This window comes from Rhinopithecus roxellana, chromosome 14 (genome assembly GCF_007565055.1).
Source record: "Rhinopithecus roxellana isolate Shanxi Qingling chromosome 14, ASM756505v1, whole genome shotgun sequence".
NCBI classification, from domain to species: Eukaryota; Metazoa; Chordata; class Mammalia; order Primates; family Cercopithecidae; genus Rhinopithecus; species Rhinopithecus roxellana.
Window position 1 is genome coordinate 22,525,235 of NC_044562.1, and position 23,796 is coordinate 22,549,030.

At 39.2% G+C, this 23,796-nt stretch overlaps 1 protein-coding gene across 5 annotated transcripts in view; it reads right to left on the bottom strand.

Annotated features, from left to right (window-relative positions):
• The window catches only part of RHBDD1 (rhomboid domain containing 1), a 180,826-nt gene that overhangs the window by 138,772 nt on the left and 18,258 nt on the right, over positions 1 to 23,796 (bottom strand). For all 5 annotated transcript variants that reach the window (XM_030916558.1, XM_030916553.1, XM_030916557.1 and 2 more), the window contains exons 2-3: positions 12,182 to 12,704; positions 9,971 to 10,103 (exon numbers count right to left, since the gene is read on the bottom strand). In XM_030916558.1, coding sequence (XP_030772418.1) covers positions 9,971 to 10,103; positions 12,182 to 12,614 — 566 coding nt within the window. In that variant the 5' untranslated portion in view covers positions 12,615 to 12,704. The remainder of the gene's footprint in view (positions 1 to 9,970; positions 10,104 to 12,181; positions 12,705 to 23,796) is intronic.

The following is a 23,796-nucleotide window of genomic DNA, read 5'->3' on the forward strand; positions in this document are numbered from 1 at the left end:
ATCGACAGATTTTAATGTTACAGAATGTGGTCAGGTTCACGGATATGGTTTCAGGTTCCACCTTGGAACTAACCTAACCTTCAAGAAACTACCACATGCCAACTTTTGATGTAGTGCGAAGAGGAATACCCACGATTATCTGAAAAAGCTGCTAAAACAATCCCTCTTACCCTTCCCAAGTACATACCTGTGTGAGGCCAAACTGACACTCAACCAAAATGATACAGCTCTAGGAGTTAACACAGAAGCAAATATGGAAAACAGATTTTTTTTTTTTTTTACTAAGCCAAACATTAAAAGTTTTGCAAAAATATTGTCATTCATCTCATTTTGTTTGAAAACTATCTTAATTTTTCATAAACATATTTATGTGAACACATATTGTGCTTACTACTGATATTTAAAAGGAATTATTGATAAATTATGTTATGAATGTTAATGAATTATGATATTAATTTTTTTATTCTTAGTTTTAATTTCCAATATGGTAAATATTAATATATACAATCCATATAAACCAAAACTCTTTGGGGTCCTCAACAATTTTCAAGACTCTAAACAGGTTTTATGACCAAAAGTTTGAGAACCACTAGTTCAGAGTATGAATTTAGGGGCCTGATTGCAGAAACTTAAATACTGGCTATCCAATGGACTAGCTGATATTTAAGTAGCTACAATAAGTTAACTTCCTGTGCTTCAGTTTCTTCATCTCTTCAGTGGTAGAAATAATAATTTCTTCTTCACAAAGTAGGTGTAAGAATGATATGAGATAATAGATGTAAAGAGCTTAAATGGTTTTTGGCATGTAGGAAGTTCCCAATACACCAGTCATTCCTATTATGGTCCATGAACTGTCACTGGGCCTTGGAAATGCCTCTCCTGTGAGGCTGCTCTTTTCGATTCTCTCAGTCACTGCACTAGTTCTAGCCTTTAGTTTCTTCTCTTATCTATGTCAACAGTGTAAACGGACACCTGCCACCAATTCTGCAAATCTTTATACTATTCCTGGCCTCCTGTCCTAAACCACATATTAATTCATGGCTTTTCCTTCTCAGAAACCAAAGCCGTGTGTGTCCATTCTGACTACAAGCACCGTCTAAATTTATTAACCTGCCATCCAAAGCCCTTTATGATTTAGTCTCTTCTCTATGGTTTTGCTTCTTCCCAACTTGGAGTTTATAAAATGTACCATGAAGAACATGTGTTCTGTAGATTGCTTCACGCTAGTGCTAAAACAAAACGGTGCTATCGTCAAACAAATTTGGGAAACTAATTGGCAAATCCGATTTCCATCTTGCAGTCTTTTCAGAATCCTTCACATGTTCATGTGCACTGTGCCTTTGCAGGAACACAGAACATCACATGAGCTGAAGTTTACTGACCAGGAAGCCCTGTTTCAGGATACATCTCAAGGAACTAGTGGTCAAAAGGACACATCTGAAGGAACACCACTAGCTTTATGTCCCAGCATTTGTGGAGAGATTGTGATTTCATAAATTTGCCATGCTTCCTAGTATTTGTTCTTTCTCTTCTCCTTTCAAAGAGCAGTCTGTCTCATCATCTGCCCTATGGTTTCCAAACACTCAATATACATACCCCTCTCCTCTGCAAAGCCTCCTAATTTCTCCAATCAGAGTTACTTTCCTTTTCTGTTCCTCTACTTTTATTGAACTAACATTCCCACCTTCTGTTTTGGTTTGGTGGGTAGTTAGTGTTTCTTTTGCTAAACTGTGAAGTCTCTATGGGTAGGGAAATAGTGTATTGATTTAGGTCAACATTTAACAAGGATCTCAAAAGCACAGGCACATGAGGGAATAAACATTCTTTTTTACTAAAGATTTAATTCAACATTGTTCAAGATTGCTACCTCCTTACATTTGAGTGAGATACCAAGTTCTAAAACAATGAGATATCACTCCACCTTATAATGGAAAGAATAAAGTTAAAATACCTGAGAGAGGTCATAAAACAATCTAGCAAGCCATTTCAAGGCAAACAGCAACCATGGAAACAACCGATGCTCTTTAACTTATGTCCATTCAACAACAAATATTTACTAAGTGCCTAGTTTGGGTCAGGCAGATGGTTAAGATACAAAGGTAAATTAGAAACAGTCCCTAAAGAAGCTCATAGCCTAGAAAGAAAGTGAAAAACACAGAAAAATTATGATGGAGGAAGTGCTTATGGTAGATAAATCTACAAACACTATAGAAGCAAAGACAAAGAAGTAATTAACACTGCCTGGAGGCATCAGGAAAAGTAGCACACAATAGATATTGTGTGATTTGGGTTTTGAATAACCAGGAATTCACAAGGAGAGAATAAAAGGCATGCCAGGGAGAAGGAAGAGAGGCACGCACACACACAGGCCGAGACACATGTGATTGGCATTCTGAGTTTGAATTCCCACCGCTTCCTATTTTTTGTTTATGCTGTAGTAGGCTGAATAATGGTTCCCCAAAAGACATCTACATCTAAATCCCTGGAACTGATGAATGTAACCATATATGGCAAGGATTTAGCAAGTGTGATTAAGTTAAGGATCTTGAGGTGCAGAGATCATCCAGGATTACCAGGGTGACTCCTAAATGCCATCACATGTGTCCTGATGAGAAAGAGACAGAGGGATATTTGACACAGATAGAAAAGGAGAAGCCCACGTGACCTGGGACACAGAGATGGAGCGATGCAGCCCCAAGCCAAGGAATGCCAGCAGCCACCAGGAGCTGGAAGGAGTAAGGAATAGTTTCTCCCCTACGAACTGCTCTAGAGTCTAGGGGGAACTCCACCTGACAACACCAACCGTAGAAGGAATTTATGTTATTTTAAACCCCCAAGTTTGTGGTACTTTTGTTACAGCAACAATAAGAAACTAATAAAGATGCTGTCTACTATCTGCCTCTAATAGCATTTCCTGACATCCACAGAGAACACTGGAGTAGCCTCACACTCTTTGTCCCCGAAGCCTACCTCCTATAGTCATCCTAGGTAATGTCACTACCCATGCAGATAATCTTCCCGATATGACTTGGCTCTGTGTCCCCACCCAAACCTCATCTTGAATCATAATCTGAATATACTCCTCATGTGTCAAGGGGGGTCCTGGTGGGAGGTGAGTGGAACATGGGTGCAGTTTCCCTCATGCTGTTCTCATGATAGTGAGTTATCAGGAGATCTGGTTGTTTGATAAGTGTCTGGTACTTCCCCTGTGCTCTCTCTCATACCTGCCACCATGTAGGACGACCCTGAATCACCTCCACCTTTTGCCATAATTGTAAGTTTCCTGAGGCCTCCTCAGCCATGGGGAGCTGTGAGTTAATTAAACCTCTTTGGTGTATAAATTATCCAGTCTCAGATATTCTTTACAGCAGTGTGAAAACAGACCCACCCAACATCTTAAATTCACAACCCCTTGAACACCTCCTTGACTCCCACAACCTTTTCTTCTCCCATGTCCCAATTTCATACCACCATAGACATGCTCAGGGCCATGTCACCAGCAAAACCAACTCCAGCATCCTCTCCTCTGACTACCAGTTCCTATTCTCACAGCTTTCTCAGTTTTCAAACTTGACAAAACCTCCTATCTCTTAATTCCTCCATTATCCTGCAGTCTACAAGGTTCTTCAGCTCCATGACTTTCCCTTCCCCAGAGTCATCACTGCACCAACCCCCTCTCAACAGAAACATGCAGATTTGGCAAGAAGCTCATGAGGCATCAGGTCCCTCACTTGCCTGGGCTCCTTCAGGGCTATGGGAGGGGTCCCAGCAACATGTTCACATGGTCATATTTCTTTTATACTTGTGAAAGTGAGATATCTTAACCACAACCTACTAAAACTGCTGTCTCTTTCCACTCTACCTCCCCCTCTGTCACACTTCCTCCCATATCAGTTGTCACTGGAGTAGCCATAGGCATTTTTGGGATTCAGCTAAAGGGACGTTGAGTTGAGGATACATTTGGTTTGGGTTCAGCATGGTAAATTTATGTGGTTTGTGGTCATTTCTGTGCATAGCTGAGTCACTGCCAGTCTTTACAGTGCAAAAATGGCTTCCAGAAATACTCAATGCCCACTGTGCATTTGTAACCCAGATGATAACAGGATATGCAAGAGCAGCGGTCCGAGAGCACTCTCAAGTGTCCTATGGCAGCCGGCACTTGCAGTAAAGTCATCATGCTGGAATCAGGATCCAGTGTCGGGAAAAATCTTCCAATCACCAAGCATGTAAAACTGTAAGAAGAGGATTCACTTCTCATTCACATAGTCAAAACTGAAACTAGAGGCTCTCCCACATCAGGAACATCTATGATAATGCAGTATATGCAATTATAAATGTACCATGTTCCTTTCCTTTTTGGAGAAACCTGCAAACTAACTTTATCAGAATTCCTAGGTTTATAATTCTCAAACAAAATTATATGCAAATCACATCAAAAAGTATAAACAAATAATCAGTAGGACTTTGGCTTTCTGACAATTAATGAAGAGGAATGCATCACAAGAACATTAATAAAGTACTTAAATTACTTGCTGATTTAAGAACAAAGTATATCAATGAAGAAAACTAAAACCTGCACTTTGCCACTAAAGGTCAATGACAACATTCAATTCAATTCAAAAAACATTTGATATTGATCACTTTACAAAAAAAAAAAAACTTGAAAAGTACTGAAATTTTACAGCTTGATTGTAAAAAGAACCTTGATGGAGGCTTTCCAAAGTTGGACAGTGATTCTAAAAATTTACATGATGAGCTATGAAGAAAGCTCTTCTAAACTCTTAATAATAGAAAACTAATTTTGAGCCACCATGATGTTCTCTCTATGGAAATACTATTGCCAGATTATTTTCATATGAGAAAAGAGATCAAAAAGCATGCAGCAAAACCTGTGGGGGAAAATATTACAGAGGTGTGTCAGGGAATTAATATTATATTATTTTTATGGATTTCATGTTTATAATATTTGTCAGCTCTTAAAATTTTATGAACTGTCTTTCCCTTTCTCCTTAAAATTTTTACTTTTTTGTGCAGTTTTGTACCTTTTTCCTAAGGAGAACCCACAAAACCAAACAAGCTTGAAGTCTGTAAAACTAAGATCAGCCTTTGTCAAACATTCATCTTCCTCAATTCCTTGCCTTGGGGTCTTAACCCCCAACTCCGAATTAATCTCATCAAACAAGTGTAAAAAGAATAACCAATGAGAAAGTCATCCTTTATAAGTCTCCCTAAAATAAACAATCCAGACAAGGATAACCACTGATCTATACAAAAACCGTAAGACAAAAAGTTACTGGAAACAAGTTATCTGCATGGTGTCCAAGTGTCACCTCATATAGTACTTGCTAATTCCAAAGGGATAAATGTGCCCTTATAATGGAGACTACCTTAACCAAGTAATTAAACTTATAATTCCTAACAGAGGAGCCACCTAGCATGTATGTCCTTCCTGATGTAATGAAACCTGTATCATCCCTATGGAGTATTATTGCCAAAAAAGAGCCAGTTTAATCTGAATCTAATTAAGCCTTTAGACCTAACTTTCAGTTTCCAGAAATGCAAGGGATAGAGGGACAAGTTAAACAAGCCCCAAAGGAAACAAGGAGACGAGTCTAGAGTGTGGGATATTCTAGAAAACAAGAGATCTGATATCTTTAAAATGTCAATTTCATGGAAAAGTAAAAAGGTGGGAAGACCGTCTTAGAATACAAGAATAAATAAATATAATAATCAAAGGTAATATGTGAATTTTGGATCCTGGTTCTCCTTGGGCCACAAGAACAGTTATTAAAGACATTTTGAACACTAGGAGAATCTGAACATGAACCAATTACTAAACAACATTAAAGAATTACTGTTAATTTTCCTTTGCATGACAACAGTAATGTGGTTTTGCAAAATTATATTTTTATGTTTAAGAGACGCCTGATGAAGTTTTTAGGGGTGAAGCTACTATGTTTACAACTTACTGTCAAATGGTGCATCAACTTTTCTTTATGTTTGAAAATTTATAAATTTATAAATATTTTTGAAAATAAAAAATTGAAACAAGTAGAAAAATAAATTGAAAATAAAATTTAAATTGAAAAATAAGTAAATTGAAAATCTGTATAATAAAAAATGGAAACAAGTAAAAAAATATATATATTTTTTATCTCATTTGATCAATCTAGCCAAAGAGTTTTTAGTTGGATCAAAGTAATTTTATTCTTCTCAAATATTAGTAATAAAACAGTATCTAAAGCCTAGGGGGTAATGCTTTCAGCTGCCATATTTTACCAAATACAGTGGATCCTTGAACAACATGGGTGTGAACTATGCAGGTCCACTTACATAAGGATTTTCTTCCACCTCTGCTACCCATGAGACAATAAGACCAACTCCTTCTCCTCTTCCTCCTCCTCCTCTATGTGAAGATGATGAGGATAAAGACCTTTATAATGATCCACTTCCACTTAACAAATAGTGCATACATTTTCTCTTCCTTATGATGATCTTAAAAACATTTTATTTTCTCTAGCTTACTGTAACAATACAGTATATAATACATATAACATACAAAATGTGTGTGTATGTTATCGGTAAAGCCTTACCAGTTTTTGGGTAGGCTGACTTACCAGTCAACAGTAGGTTATTGACAGTTAAGTCTTTGGAGTGTCAAAAATTATACACGAATTTTCAACTACATGGGGGCTCAGGACTCCTAACCCCCAAGTTGTTCAAGGGTCAACTGTAATACCCCAGGGTCCAAATGCAGCCTAGGCTTGCTTATCTAGTGTTTAAGAGTGGCTTATGGGCATTTTTAGACTGCTGTCATTAAGGATGAAAAAAGTCAGGTAGGAGCAAAGGAAAGCAGGGAGTGGAAGTCAAACAAACAAAAGTAAATAACAGCTGATTTATTAATTTTAGAAAGAAAAAGAAATTAGGTATGATTCTATTTAGGAACAGTGTACACATCCAGAGATTTACTTCGTAATAAAAGGGTTGAGTACTTCTTATTGTTTATAAAGAGGTCATTCACATATGACTCCTTAAAACTGACTTACTAAACAGAGAAGGTAAGTAATATCCCATTTCACAGGTGAGGAAAATGAGGCTCGGAAAGGCTACGTACCTTGCCCGAGATCCCACGGCCAGTATGTGGGCCTGGCCCCCTCACATTCAACTGCTCTCCTCTAGCACAGTTGCTGAGTGGTTCTTTTACTCTGGGTGATGTTCATGATTCTCCACTTTGGTTTTCTGTCTAGATGGCCTAAGGCTCAGGTGAGAATGCACAGAGGTCCATAATCTGGCTAGAAGGTAAAACCAGGCAACACATCCCCCTTCCTTCCATCAACAGAATCTTGGGGGTAGGAGGTGGGAAGGGACAGGAGCCCGGTCTAGGAAGGAGGCACCAGAGGTGGACTGCACATCTCCCTCCTTGGACGCCTCTTCAGACACTATCACCTATCAGGGTCCCAGGACATGAAGGAAAATGGAAAGCCACGTGTGAAGCAGAGCAACCTCTGAAGTAAGTACACACAGAGACTGTGAGAAGCAAAAGCACCACGTGAATGAGTGAGACTGCTTCACTCTGCCATCAAGTCCACACCCCTCATACTCCTCACAATGCCTATTTGGAGTGGCTTTCCTTCATGAAACTCTGTAACTGTAACCACGGAAATTACTAATTCTGTGGCTTTCATAAAACACAGAGGTCCACCAAATGTTTGCTTTGGCAGATTTTTTTTTTCCTCCCAAAGGGCAGCCCATACAGTCCTGCAATAAAGCAAGCTTTGTTGTAAAGATTTACAGTGTTTTCCCAATGAAAATTCTAATTGACAACCATCAGGCAAATAACAATGCATTGCAAAGAGAGCTCCAGTTTCACCCATTCTTCCAAGATCCATCTCAAAGAAGCATTCACTGCTTAGGTTTCCTGGACCGGTGTTTAGTGTAGTCTTTATTTGGATACATGCATAAGTAGATGCTTGTATATTAGAAGTTTATCATTCACAGCAGTCAAATCTTAAAAATCAAAAGATTTCAAGTTCAAAGACAGGAAATTTCATTTACTTCCCAAGCTCAGAATTACCGGTCCCTCCACACAGAATATGCATATGACACAAAAACACAACCATGCCTTTTCCATGTAAGTTGGGGGGAACCCTAAAAAGTGAAATGCATAAAAAGCTCTTCAGAAATAGTTGCATAAGAATATCAAATGCACTGTTATTCAATGGATTCATCACAGGATAAAAGTTCAAATAGCAGAGGGAGTGATTTTCATATGAATGCTGGGTGTTGCCAGTCACATACAAGAGCCTATCATTGACACAGAGAACCAAGTCACATCAAGCAAGTCAGAGGAGCAGTGAGTGACAAGGTATAGAGAGGGCTGTTCAGATAAGGGACAGACATTACTGGATGCTTTTTCAAAGAAAACTTTGAAGATTTTGTTAGACTTTCTTCGTGGAACTGCCAAAAGTAGCAATGCAATTGTAAATGAGTGGTACTCAGGGGCCACATCACTGCCATTTATAGGCCAGCTGCCAGGGGCTGCCCGTGATGGGAAATTAGCATTAAAGAAGGACCCGGAGTTACCGGGCTGACACACAGCCCAATGAGAATACTCTCGCATAAGGTAAGACACCCAGCACAGTCACACAAATCAAAACCAAAATAAAAACTGTCTGTAAAGAACAGTAGCAAACAGAAATCTTCCTTCTTTCTGAACCTTCCTGAATCTCACCCTTCGCCAACGTCCAGTCCCACAGTAAAAACAAACATCATGTATTTCCAGTTGTACAAGACAGATTAAGGAAAGTGAAGCTGGTGGAAGAGGCGGACAAATAACACAACTTATCCTCCTTTTTCTAAACAAAAAGCAGAGAAAGGAACCAAAGGAAGAAAGTGCAGCATGAATAGGCAGGAGCCCCAGACAGGAGTCGGGGGCCTGAATCCTCATGAGGCTGGTGTCTACCACAAACTGTTTGCTGACAAATCTCTTAACCTTCCGAATTTCCAAATCCTTCTCTGTAAGGGAAAAAATTCATCTACATCAGCAGTTCTGAAACTGCACTTCCTGGAGCTCTAGGGTTTTGTGGAGGTGCCTCCTCTGAGGAAGCCACAGCAACATGGGAGTACGGTGAAAGGGGCCCCACGCCACCTCTCAACCCAAAAGACTTCAGAGCTGATCCATTTCACATTTTGAGTGTCAAGTAAAGCCTTTTGTTTAAAAAGTTCTATTACCAAGACAATTGACAGCTAAAATGGCTTAAAAGCATTAGATCTGCCGGGCGCGGTGCCTCATGCCTGCAATCTCAGCACTTTGGGAGGCCAAGGTGGGCGGATCACGAGGTCAAGAGATGGAGACCATCCTGGCCAACATGGTGAAACCCTGTCTCTACTAAAAATACAAAAATTAACTGGGCGTGGTAGCAGGAGCTGTAATCCCAGCTACTTGGGAGGCTGAGGCGGGAGAATTGCTTGAACCGGGGAGGTGGAGGTTGCAGTGAGCTGAGATCACGCCACTGTACTCCAACCTGGGTAACAGAGTGAGACTCCGTCTCAGAAACAGACAGACAAAAAAAAAGCATTAAAAAGCATTAGATCAACATACCATATTCCTTTTTAATCTTTATAGTTATATGGTTTCTATGTGCTTCTTTGGAATATTGCTTTCAGAATTAACCAGCTGATTGGCCAGTTAATATTGATCCTCAAATCTGTATAACAGTTTCTCCTAGTCAAAAAACGAGGAATCTGCAACTCAGTTAGGACAAGTAACCCACAATTATACAGCTCAATGGTTAACAAGATTTAAACCCAGAAATGTCTGACATTAAAACCATTAAGCTTGATTCTGTCCTAATAGATAAAGAACAAACCTCACTGTGGAAAACAAGTGGTTTCCTTGTTATTATTGCAATTTTTTTTCTCCATGGAACATCAGGTTCTTCAACTGTATTCCCTAAAAGAAAACACTTACCCTGGTGAGAATAAATGAATAGCCACAAGTTCGACCCAACAAGCAAATCTGTTCGGTACAGGAAAGCCCAAAATGTTGACAAAGCCTCCAGGGCAATAATGGTTGTTAAGAACTTTCAAAGCAAACAAAACTCCTAAAAGAGAATGAAGAACATGCAAATATTAACAATCCAAAAGTAGGAGTATCAATATTTACAAAGAAAGCCAATTAAAAGTGAAAATGATTATTCGATTACATCCAACTTTGTGCTTTAAAACATACCCTATTCCTTAAAGTCCTGCATTTGGTAAAAAGACAACGTTAAAGGCAGTCACGCCTTTGATGTTTCTAAATACAGAAGTTCATATTGGTGTTCAGTATGCTACTAAATACATAATACCTAACACGTGAATACAATACTATCATTGGTATTAAATGCCAGCGAACTGTACACTATAAAATAGCTATGCTATATAAATTTTAACTCAATAAAAAATACCAGTAATTTGTATTTTTCTAACCTCTATGGAAAAACATGTTGAAGGCAGGGCATACATTCTTTCTTCTCCCACAATTAGTTGCATAAGGATACATCTTGGAAGGAAAGGGGAAGGATGTCAGGAAAAGCAGAAGGAAGGATTAGATTTCCTTGTTTCAGGACTACTTCTCTCCTCCCCTTCACATTCTAGTATTTAGAACACCTAATTTAAATCCTGCTGGAAATTTTGGTCCCATGAAATATCCGTAAAAAGGAACTAGTGACGAAGAAGGTGAGAGACAATGCATCATACAGCTAATATGCAGACTGGGTTCAAATCCCAGCTCCATCGCTTCCTAGCTGGGTAACCTTGTGCTAGTGACTTCACTTCTCTGGGTCTTGGCTTCCTCATCTATAAAATCAGGACAACCCCTCAACAGTCTGCAGGTGATCAGAAAAAAAAATTAAAAATAAAAAAAGTAAAATAAAATCACGGCCAGGCACAGTGGCTCACACCTATAATCCCAGCACTTTGGGAGGCCAAGGTGGGTGGATCACAAGGTCAAGAGATAGAGACCATCCTGGCCAGCATGGTGAAATCCCGTCTCTACTAAAAATACAAAAATTTGCTGGGCATGGTGACACGTGCCTTGTAGTCCCACCTACTCGGGAGGCTGAGGCAGGAGAATCACTTGAACCTGGGAGGCAGAGGTTGCAGTGAGCCGAGATCACGCCACTGCCCTCCAGCCTGGTGCCAGAGCGAGACTCTGTCTCAAAAAAATTAATAAATAATAAAATAAAATCAAGACAATCCCATCTCCACATGGATCTGCTGTATAAATTAAATTGGTTAGGTTATGCAGAGTGACTATCATGACTCCTAAAACAGGGCCAGCATGCCATACCAGGGTGTGGTGCATTTATTAACAAAATCATCCAGAGGCATATGCAGGACAGTTCCAGGTGGACTTGGACCTATGTAGTTCTCCCCCTCCTTTCTCGCTTGTGGTTCTCAAGAATAACTGTGGAAATATGCTGGAAATTCAACACCCTGAGATAAAAGGGGGCTGGCTGAAACAGCCTAATCCTCTCCCCGAATAGGATGTCTTTCAAAGCTTTGCCCAGTGATTCATGTGATTCCCAGGTTTGTACCTGGCTGCCTCTTCGGGTTTCCTTCTCTGCATGAAAGGAGCACACACAGTCAAGACTCCAACAGCCCTGGGCAGCTTTTTGAGCCTTGAAGGACGGGCTCACAATGAATCCTAGGCTCCTGTTGTCCCTTGCTGCCTAACTGTAAATACTAAATCTGCCTCATGTAACTTGTTGCAGATGAGCGTGCTCTGTCTAACCAGGTGCAGACAAGTTGGTAACCAGAGACAGCACACTGAGCCTACTTCCCAAGCACAGTCACCTTTTTTGAGACCTCCCTATTACAAATACATCTGTGGGTCTTTCTGTGACCCTACCATATGGAGCTGGTGCATATTTCCAATACTATGTCTTCTACAAAACCACCTCCCAGCAGGTCCTAGAGCAGACTGTCTAGAAGTGAATGATGCAGCATAATGTAAAATGGCAAAAACTAGTCCCTGCATGCTCCAGCCTCCTCTTCAAGATGCAAAGCATCAGCAGCCATTAACCACTCAGAATTTGGTTCCTCTCACCAACTAGGGACCCACACTTCATAAAATGACAGCAGCCACACCTCCCTTGCTTCCTTTATGCATGCAACCTCAAAATTTTGTCTCCCTTACCTGAGAAACCTACAGCACAGCTCCTTTTGAAGTCAGGTTCATCCATAAATTCGGCAACAGCAAATTGCAAGAGCAGGTATACCACTCCAGTAAGTACAGAAAATGTGGTGATAACATAGGCAAACCATCTACTTCCCAGTCTTCTTTCTAGATGTATTCCTTTCCAGAGCATGGATGCCATATTGAAATACAAATGCCAATCATCAGCATGGTGAAGGGGAGAGAGCAGTAAACGCTGCCAGTCTTTTTGCTGGCAACACTTCTCCACACTAAGGCAGGAGCTGTACAGTGGCTTCTGAGGGTTCAAGAAGAACCAGATGTTGAGGGCCAAAGTTGCTAGGGTGACAGGTGGAATATTGTTGATCCCAACATTGAAGATTTGAGAAAGGAGTAGAATAAGCCCAGTATTTATCCCTCTTGATCTTCGTTGCATGGCCAGATATCAGGGAAATAGCTCAGCAATGGGAAAACGTGGTCAGGTAGTCAGTTTTAGGTATCTAGGGAGATACACAGACAGCTGAACCTAAAACACAAAATGCATGTGAAAAACCATCAATTAAGAATTAGTACACATATAAGACATACTCACTTCAAGACAAACTCCCATGAGGTAAATGCTACTACTCATTCTAACAGAAATATTTATGTTCAACATCTTCTAGAGTAATATCTAGGATGCTGACTGACACCCTTCCTTCATTTTACATTCTAGAATAGAAATTTTATCCCAAATCCCAATGCATCAGTTAATGGACAGTTTTCTCTGACAAACACGTCACGAAATTAACTTGACTTCCTTATAAACAAACATGTAACCTCATGAAAAACCTACAAAGATAGTGTGCAAGCATTAAATGATTTCTACTCAGAATCCTAGCCAGGATTCTTTACCCCCTCCATTTTTTTCAAAGAAATATTTGATTTTGATATGTTAGAATGAGTTTGCTCCAAAGTTTTTAAACATCAAGAAGCAAGTTTGAAGACACAAGCATACATTGTCCTGAATCTCAATTTCCATGCTGCCAGATACCAGTGGTCTGACGTCTACTTTCACAACAACTTCAGCTTTTCGTTACCTCCTCTACAAGCCAAATCCCGGGTTGATACACAGTCCTTGGTTTTAAGAGGCTCACTTTCCACCGAGAAATAAACCAACAGTGGCCACATGATGTTCTAACTGCAGTGAGAGAGGGAACCCAGAGCACAGGCACAAACGCAGCCTGAGGTGGTCATCTAACTATAAGAACTATGAGATCTAACATTAACCCCAAATCAAGGGTGATATTGTTGATCCCAACAATATGATTTGGGGTTAATGACAATGAGAAGTTCCATGGCTTACTAGCCCGCTTCTCCACCCCGCTGGACCTGGGCTGGCATTGTGACATGCTTTGGCTAACAGAATGTGGAGGAAGGGATACTACATGAGCTCCCAGCCTACACCTCAAGATGATTTATAGGCTTCTCTCTTGAAACCCTCTCAAGCAACCATGTGAACGTTAGGCCAGTGTGCTGAGTAATGAAAGAAAGGTACAGACTGCAGTCACCCTGAAGTTCCTGGCCACTGGTCAGCTACTACTCCAGAAGTGAAGCTGTCTAACTGACCACAGATATACAAGCGAGTCCAGTTGAGCCCAGCCTAATTTGCTGACCCACAAAACAGTGAGCTAAATAAATGGTACTTGGTTTACTTCACTGAGCTTTGGAGTGGTTTGTTATGCAACAATTACAACTAATACAGAAGGTACTGCCTTTGGGGAGTGCTATGGTTTAGGTGTTTGTCCCTCCAAAACCTCATGTTGAATGAATGAACGAATGAGTGTATTTATTTGTTTAGAGCCCGAATCTCACTCTGTAGTCCAGGCTGAAGTGCAATGGCATGATCTTGGCTCACTGCAACCTCCACCTCCCGGGTTCAAATGATTCTTATGCCTTAGCCTCCCGAGTAGCTGAGATTACAGGCATGTGCCACCATGCCCGGCTATTTTTAGTAGAGACTGGGTGTCACCATGTTGGTCAGGCTGGTCTTGAGCTCCTGACCTCAGGTGATATGTCTGCCTCAGCCTCCCAAAGTGCTGGGATTATAGGCAAGGAGCCACTACGCCCGGCCTCATGTTGAAATCCGATCCCCAGTATTGGAGTAGAACCTAATGGGAGGTGTTTGAGTGGGTCATGGGGAGTATCCCTCATGAAAAGATGAATGCCCTCCCTGGGGTCAGGGGGTGAGTGAGTTCTCACTCTTATTAGTTCCTGCCAGCGCTGATTGTTAAAAGAGACTGGCACCTCCCCACTCCCTTGCTTCCTCTCTCACCACATGATCTCTGCACATGCTAGTTCCCCTTCACCTTTCACCGCAAACGGAAGTGGCCTGAGGCCCCCACCAGATGCTCAATCTTGAACTTTAAGCCAGAAGAACTGTGAGCTAAATCGACCTCTTTTCTTTATACATTACTCAGACTCAGGTATTTATAGCAACCCTAAACAGACTAAGACAGGGAGAAATTGGTTAATGCTCATGGGAAGAAGCTAGTAAGGGACGAGGTGCAGGCCGAGACACAGATAAACAAAAAGGATGAAGTGCTTGGAGGCAAGAGCCTTTTCCTCTTAACAGAAAGAAAAGAAAAACAGGTGTAGCTATGGATATTAAATAGATTAGGTGCAAAATGTTGAAAAAGTTCTCATCTAATGGTTTCTGTTTTCTCTATGGAGATTAATTGGCCCCCAACCAAACAGGTAACTCACTCTTATACCCTAAGGACTCTAACTGCACACTGGACAATGCATGAGCTTTAGAGTAAAAAAAAAAAAAAAGGCAGGATTCTCCTATCTTCCAGGTCTGTGACTTGGGGCAAATCATTTAAACTTTCTGAACTTCAATTTCGTCACTTTAAGAATCATAAAACCTCCTTCCCAGGATTACTGTAACATGCTTGGAACAAAAGAGCTGCAGAATAAACAGTAGCTACTACTTTCATTTCTATAAAGTAAACTTACTTATGTGAGAATTAATTCCTTTGCAAATGGTTAACATCCCAAAAAGACTCAAATGTGTGTGTGCACACACACACACATACAATTAGCCATATACCTACACATGCATGCACACACACACACAATTAGCCATATACCTACACATGCATGCACACACACACACATACAATTAGCCATATACCTACACATGCATGCACACACACACACATACAATTAGCCATATACCTACACATGCATGCACACACACACACATACAATTAGCCATATACCTACACATGCATGCACACACACACACATACAATTAGCCATATACCTACACATGCATGCACACACACACACAATTAGCCATATACCTACATATGCATGCACACACATACACATACAATTAGCCATATACCTACACATGCATGCACACACACATTATTGGCACAACCCCATGTATTAGCACAACCCAAGTTTCTATATTGTTATTATTGTAGCTCTGTAGCATTCTTATGAACTAGAGAATTTAATGAAATTTAAACTGAAATGCTCCCAAATAACTCTAGATAAATGACCTATATTTTTCACATTAGAACTCAAGTCAATTTTCAAATCTTTTCTTACTGTGACTTTTTTGTAATTCTCCTAAATTTATCAACATGTGTGTACACGTGTGCACACATACACATAAATATGTATATTATATATATCAAACATTATTACCTTTAATAGGAACAATGAAAAAACTGGCCTTGATCATTGATCAGTAAATAATCAGCTTACAAGAAATGACAAAATAAACCCTTCAATATCATTGCCAAGAGTGTCTTATGATGCTGGGCTTTATGTAGCAGAAAATCAAAACTAATTACATCTTTGCTCAAGAAAAACTTGCCCCTCAATTACAATCATTAGTAATGAAGAATATAGATAAAAGGACAGAATTCCCAGTTTTACTTTACACTGTGTTCCAGGCTCTGATTGCACTTTCCTAAGTTACTTCTGGCCAGATGAAAAGGTGTCTTTGTGTCTGCATCCCTTCACACCTCCCAGCTCTCCACTGTTGAGTGCTCCTGCTTCCATGGGACACCTTGCTTTCCTGAGGCTTCACTCCTCCTTCCAACCTGTTTCTCTGCTGTTCGCTTCTCCTCTATCCCTACTGTCTCCTGCACACACTAAAGGGCTTCTTCCACTTTCATGATTTTTGTAATTCTTTTTATCAGGATGATGCCCAAATTTCTATTTTTCAGCTTTGATTTCTCAGCAGGTTCCAGGGACATAATCTTAGAGGAAAATATAGTTTGCTTGCTGTCTTGGTTTCTGAAAACTGAATTATCCTTTCTCACAGAACAATGATTCAGCCATTCCTTCTTTCACTCATGTATTTAATAAATATTTATCAAGTGCCATATGCATGCCAGTCCCTGTGCCAGGCACTGGAGGTACAGCAAATAACAAAACACTTATCTTCCCAGCCTTTAAATGGCCTACTTATACTTGTTGAAGGAATAAAAATATTGTCCACAGGAAATCAAAAGAGAAGTAAAATTGTGTGGCTTTACTTCTCCATAAATGCATACTTAATGCCAAAGGAGATATAACCATAGCCAATGTGAGAAGTGCTTATCTCTTGGGCTCCACCTTTGTAAACAAAGGCCATTAGAGTCCCAGTGTAGGTAGAACATACGTTTTGAGTCTTAAGTAGTAGGAAAGACAAATCAGTCCTAGTTCATAACAACTGTAGAGCAGTTTCCTTCCTAATGTTACCAAGTCAGCCATCTAAGGTGAGGGATGCAGCCTATCAAAAGACAACTTAGAAAATCCAACTTAACCATGTAAAGATCAAATCTGTAACCTGACCTTGTGGGCCAGAGAGGCACGGTTCTAGGAACACCAAGGAAGACAGATCACAGTAAGTGAGCACTGACTATAAAATGAATATTGTTAATGTTTTGACTATCAAATACATAGAAATTTTTAGAGCGCTGCGCTATCTGAAAGATCACAGAGGCATCATCAGTTATAGCAACTTATCTGTGAACTGAAAACCTGTAAAATCTGTTGGGTTTTAGAAACGGTTTACGTATTATAACTTGTATCCAGACCACAAGCCAGTTACCAGAGTTCAAGAAAGGACAGTCTCCGTGCTCTCGTACCTTACAAACACACCCTCCCCACCAGACTCTACGTACCCCAAGCTGAACACTGGACTGCCCCTTCCAAATCAGCTCCTCCTCTCATGCTCTCCACCTCAAGACACGGGATTTCCACCTATCCAGTTGTTCAAGCCAAAGATTCTGTAGAAAGGTCCTTGACATGTCCTTTGACCTTAACCTTATTACCCTGCTACTCCCAAATCCTATCCATCAAGTTTTATTAATTCTTCTAAACAGTTTTTTTATCAATCTACTTCTTTCTAGCTCTAGGGCCACTACTTTAGTCTGGGTCACCATCATAGCTTGCCTGATTACCATAAAATCCAACCAACTGAATCCTCTGCTTCTCCTCTGATACCTACTAACTGTTTTCCACCACTGCTTAGCATAATCTTGTATAAAACTGAAGTTGGACTCCCCAGTAGTAAGCCTTTGATGGGTTGTTATCACAGCAAGAATAAGTCCAAACTCTTTCCCATAACTATATGCTTATATCACCAGTTCCCTGCCCACCACCCAGGTGGTCTCATCTCAAGCTGGTCTCTGCATCAGTCACTATGCTCCAGTTGCATGGGTGCTACCAAATCAGTAGCTCCAGGATTACAGTATAAACAGCCAAGGGCAGGAGTATAAACAACCAAGGGCAGGAATAACCTTATCCATTTTGATCACCAACAGTACTCAGAGCCACCATAGGATCACCACAAATACACAGTGACAGGCATATGGTCCATGCTTAGTAAATGCACTTGTCCCTGGGTATCCATGGAAGATTGGTTCCAGGACCTCCAACAGATACCAAAATCGATGGATGCTCAAGTCCCTTACATAAAACAGTGTAGTATTTGCATATAACCTATGCACACCCTCCCATATACTTTGAATAATCTCTAGGTAACTTATAATACCTAATGCAACATAAATGCTTTGCAAATAGTTGTTTTATTGCATTGTTAGGGAATAATGACAAGAAAAAAAAAGTCTGTACATGTTCAGCACCGATGCAATCATCCATTTCCCACCCTACACCTGCCAAAAATTTTCAATCTGTAGTTGGTTGAATCCATGAACACAGAATCCACGGATATGGAGGCCCAACTGTATTTCTCAAATGACTCAAGATTCGTGTTTTTTTTTAATGTGTCTACATTATATGATAAATGAAACTGATTAAGAAGATCTGAATACCTATGACACGTTCATCTTTAAGTATGTTTCCTGCAATTTTAACAACTTTTCCCAGAGCATTGTACATACTATTCCACTTAGCATTTTTAGGTCCATGACAGTATTTATAACGTTAATCTCAACATTACAGAAATAAATCTCTGATCCATTTAAAATGTATTGATAAGTTGCTTTGCCAGAACTATTTGACCAAAAAAAAGCATTTTAATTATGTAATAATACAGACTAGACAGTACTATATCAAGGTTGTAGCAGAGAGAAATGGAAGGTTTCTTGAAATATTGATAGGAAAATTAGCCATATTTACTTTTAATGAGAAATTAAAAATTAAACAGGTATGTAATAAGAAAGACTAAGCAGCTAGAACAAACAAAAGAAACTGAATTCATAACTTGGGAAACCAATGTGTCTCAAGGGGGAGAGAAAGGAGTAAAAAGGGAAAAGAAACTAATTACAGTGATTTTCAATTCTACTTACAAAGCAGAAAATATTTCATCATTATCATTTACTAAGGCAGTATATATCTCAATTTCCAGATTTAAATGTTCAATAAGAATTGAGACCATTAAATTGCAAGAATATATACCAGTTATAAATTCTATTCCCAATTTGGTGTCTGCTACCAACAAAATTAATTTCACAAGAAAGACAGGAACTACAGAGTCTTAATGGGAGTAATCAAATGCTGTTCTGAACATTGAGACTTCCATATTACTAAAAGTATAACAAATTCCAAAATTATTCACCAAAATATTCTTAAATTGTATTTTTTTTTCCCCTTTACAATTCAAGAAAAGTCTATCACTATATAATTGAGATATATTAATGCTATATCATTAGCACTACTTTCATGCCTTTGGTAAGTTTCATTTAACAGTTTTGAATATTTGAAGTATATGCTCTAAGAAACAGGGGAAAATTTAGGTTTGTTCAAGTCATTTGGCAAGAGTCCTCTTATCACTCAAACTCAGTACTTTGCTAATACCTGACCTTCCAGATGCTTAACCCATTTATGCTGGAGGTTGCAATTTTTTGTGTGTGAAAAACTAGACCTTGGTGATGACCTTGAACAGTAGGATATAAATAACTCCCATAAGCTTAGCATTCCAATAATGGAACACTAGGCATAACTGGGATTTAGCATTCATCTTTAAAAGCTGAAATATAACTCGCATACCATAAAATTCAATCTTAAAGAGCACAATTCAGTGTGTGTGTTTTTTTAGTATATTCACGAGGTTGTGTATATCTAGTTCTAGAATTTTCATGACTTCAAAGAGAGACCCCATACCCATTAGCAGTCACTCACTCACTTCCCACCTAGTGCCTGGCAACAATTAATCTTTAATACGTTCTGTCCCTATGAATTTGCCCATTCTGGACATTTCATATAAATGAAGTCACACAACATATGGCCTTTTGTATTTGGCTTCTTTCCCTTAGCATAATGATTTCATAGTTCATCCATGTTGTAGCAGGTATCAATACTTTGTTTCTTTTTATAGTCAAATAGTATTTCATTGTATGATTATACCAATTTTGTTCATCCATTCATCAGCTGATAGACATTTGTTTCCACTTTTTGGCTCTAATGAATAACGCTGCTATAAACATTCATGTACAATTTTTATGAACATATGTTTTCAGTTCTCTGGGGTATATACCTAAGAGTGAAATTGCTGGCTCATATGGTGACTATATGTTTAACTTTCTGAGTAATTGCAAAATTGTTTTCCAAATTTCTATACCATTTACATTCCCTTCAGCACCGTACAAGGGTTCCAGTTTCACCACATCCTCAACAATACTTGTATTTATCCATCTTTTCTTACTGTAGCCATCCTGGTGGATGTGAAGTAATACTGATTTTCATTTCCCTAATGACTCATGATACTGAGAAAATGCTTAGATAGTCATTGCTTAAAATACAATACAAATACACACATGTTCACAGGCACACACACAAGCACACATGTACCCAAACACACATACACATACACACTCCCTCACACTTTCTACAGAAAATTATTTAATGAGTTCAGGTCAAGAGAAATCTTCAGAAAGAAAGGTGAAACCACAAAGAAACTGTCCTGGTTAAACTGCAAAGACTGCAGCTCTACCATTGCCCTGTGATATAGTATGTTGGAAGGGAATGCGAATGTACTCCAATGGCAAGATATTGCTTAGGCCAACACATTTGACTACAAATTCTGTGCAATTATTTAGAAAAAAAAAAAGGTTAGTGTGTTTTAATAATGCAAACAAAGCAAAAATGCTACGAACATAGCAAATTATTTATACTAAACATAAAAACTTCCTCTGCTTTTTTAATTACAAGAGCTAGACAGCAAATTTGTGCATCACAAATAGTGCATTAATGTGGTCAAAATATACACAAACACTAGATGCATTTTTTCTCCCTTATTTTGTTTCATTACAGTCATCTTTCTCTGTGAATAAACTGAACTAGAGCTTTTCTTCCAACCCTTGTAACTCTCTCAGGAATCTTATTCATTCACGGCTTTTCTAGTCCAAACTTATGAAATTGTTTGCTCCACTTGTTACTGTTACTATAGAGCCAATGGATGAGAACATTTTAGTCCAAGATAATAACAATAAAATTCTTTGTTCTTCCAATAAAACTACTTAGCATAATTTTATTTTTCTTAAAAGCTTTAGTTTCCTTAGGTTCCAAGAGAATCCAGTTACAAAATGCAGATTTTCAAGATAGTTTTGAAAATAAGAAAATGGTATAATATATATTTGCATTTAGTGAAAAACAAGAATTTATTAACCGAATACTCACAAAGTAATCTGTTTTCTCTTTTCAAATACATGAATGCATTTTGAAAAGCTCTGCTATATGCAAAACATAGTTGTTTGAATAACATGTAAATTGTGCTTTTAAAATGTAATATTTAAATATTTAACATAAGGGCAGATGGTATGGCTTCACATCATTACACCATGTTCAATTTACCAGAATGCATATTCTACCTGAGTTGATTAGTAAATAGGGAGTCCTGGGGGTATAGCATGGAACCTTAGTTAGACAGCATAATTACTTGATGACTAGTTGCACATAAATGACATTTTTTTTCCGGCTATCTAATCTGTTAAATGGCTTCCAGAGCTACATTAATGATAAAATCAGAGGGAATTAGAGTAAGGACCTCTGTTTCCTTCCTTCACATTAATGGCAGAGATACAAAGAAATGAAGACAATTAAATGAATGAAAACTGACTTCATGAATAAAAAATAAAAACTAGAATCAAATTACATTAGGGAATCTCGTCTTTATGACTACTGTGACACTCTCTCAATAATTATATTCCAGTATCTATTCATGGAAATATCTACAACTTAGACTCCATTCCAGAAGCAATTGGGAACCGTGAGCATTTCCTCCTTTTGAAGCCTACTGAGATCTTTAATATGATGGTTCTCCAACTTCACACCCTCCATTGTTCCATATTAAGAAACCATCTCACCCAGCTGGACACAACCATTCGACTCTCTCTCTAATGACAGTTGCCTATATCTTTCTGACTTTAATTTATCAAACCTAGAGGGTTTTTTTTGCTTTTTAGGGACAGGGTCTCATTCTGCTGCCAGGCTAGAGTGCAGTGGTGCAATCATAGCTCACAGCAGCCTTGAATTCCTAGGCTCAAGTGGTCCTCCCACAGCAGCCTCCCGAGCTGGGACTACAGGCAAGTGTCACCACACCCAGCTATTTTTTTATATGTATTTTTTGTAGAGATGGGGTCTTGCTGTATTGTCCAGGCTGCTCTTGAGCTCCTTGCTTCAAGCGATCCTCCCACTTTGGCCTCCCAAAGTATTGAGATTACAGGTGTGAGCCACCACACCCAAGCTCAAACCTAGAGTTCTTAAGACATAAAAGCTCCTCCTTCCTTTTTTCCTTCATACACCATCTGCCCAGATGAACACGAATACAAAATTTCTGATCCCTTAGTGGGATAATGTTCAGATGTGCTTTATAATAGCCTGCCTTTAGTAGCAATGCCACCCATGTGGAAGGCATGTATAGGTAAAATATGTAACCTCTGAGGAGCTGGGATTTAAGACCACTAAATGGACATATGAAGAATGTTCTAGACAGATAAGCCATTAATAAGAACGTATGTTATATGCTGAAAGATCTCAACAGAAATCAGGCCTTTATCACCTTACACTCTTCCCCTAGTCTATTTACACAGTACCTGACTCAACTTGCTTAAAATCCAATTTCACCACGTTGTACCCCCACCTCAATCCACCCAATGGCTTTCTATATTCATGGTTAAAACACTGCACAGTGTCTCAGGTAGTGATACTCTTTATGGAAAAAATATCTTTAAGCAGATTTTAAAAAAACGATGAATAGTGTCATAATGGAATGGACTCTGGAGTCAAGTGATTTAGTTTCAAATCCTGCTTAATTGCTTGGGAGCTACATGACATTACGTAAGTGCTTTTTTTTTTTTTTTTTGAAACAGAGTCTCACTCTGTCACCCAGATTGGTGTGCAGTGGTGCGATCTTGGCTCACTGCAATCTCCGCCTCCCAGGTTTAAGCAATTATCCTGCCTCAGCCTCCTGAGTAGCTGGGATTACAGGTGCACGCCAGCACACCCAGCTAATCTTTGTATTTTTTAGTAGAGACAGGGTTTTGCCATGTCGGCCAGTCTGGTTTTGAACTCCTAACCTTGGGTGATCCACCTGCCTCAGCCTCCTAAAGTGCTGGGATTACAGGTGTGAGCCACCACACCCGGCCCTTAGGTTAAGTTCTTAATCAATCTCTACCTCAGTCTCCTCATTTATAAAACAGATATTAAGTAATAATAAGGAACATCTCATAGAGTTGTTGATGAGTAACATAGGTAAAACACTTAGAATAATGCCTGAAACATAAGTACTACATAAGTATTAGTAGATATTAAATATTTATCAACATTATCTGATCAACTTCAAGCTATTCAGCCCAGAAATCAAGGTCTTATAAAGATATTTACATACCTCCCAATAACTTTTATGCAATTATAGTTTAAAAGTAATTATATATAATTTGCTTCATTTCACTTAATTCTCACAATCCTGTGCAGGCGAAATTAGTTCCACCTTATCTACTAGCTGGTCTACCCACCACCTGCCAAGAAAAATCACTGAACTGTCCAGCTGCCCATTCTAAAACACGCTCCGTAGAGTTGCCCACGTGAGATGTACATCCATGGAGCTTCAGCCCTTCAGACTTTTTGGGGATGTTGAAATTTCAGGCCTTCACTTTCTCTGTCCAAGGTGC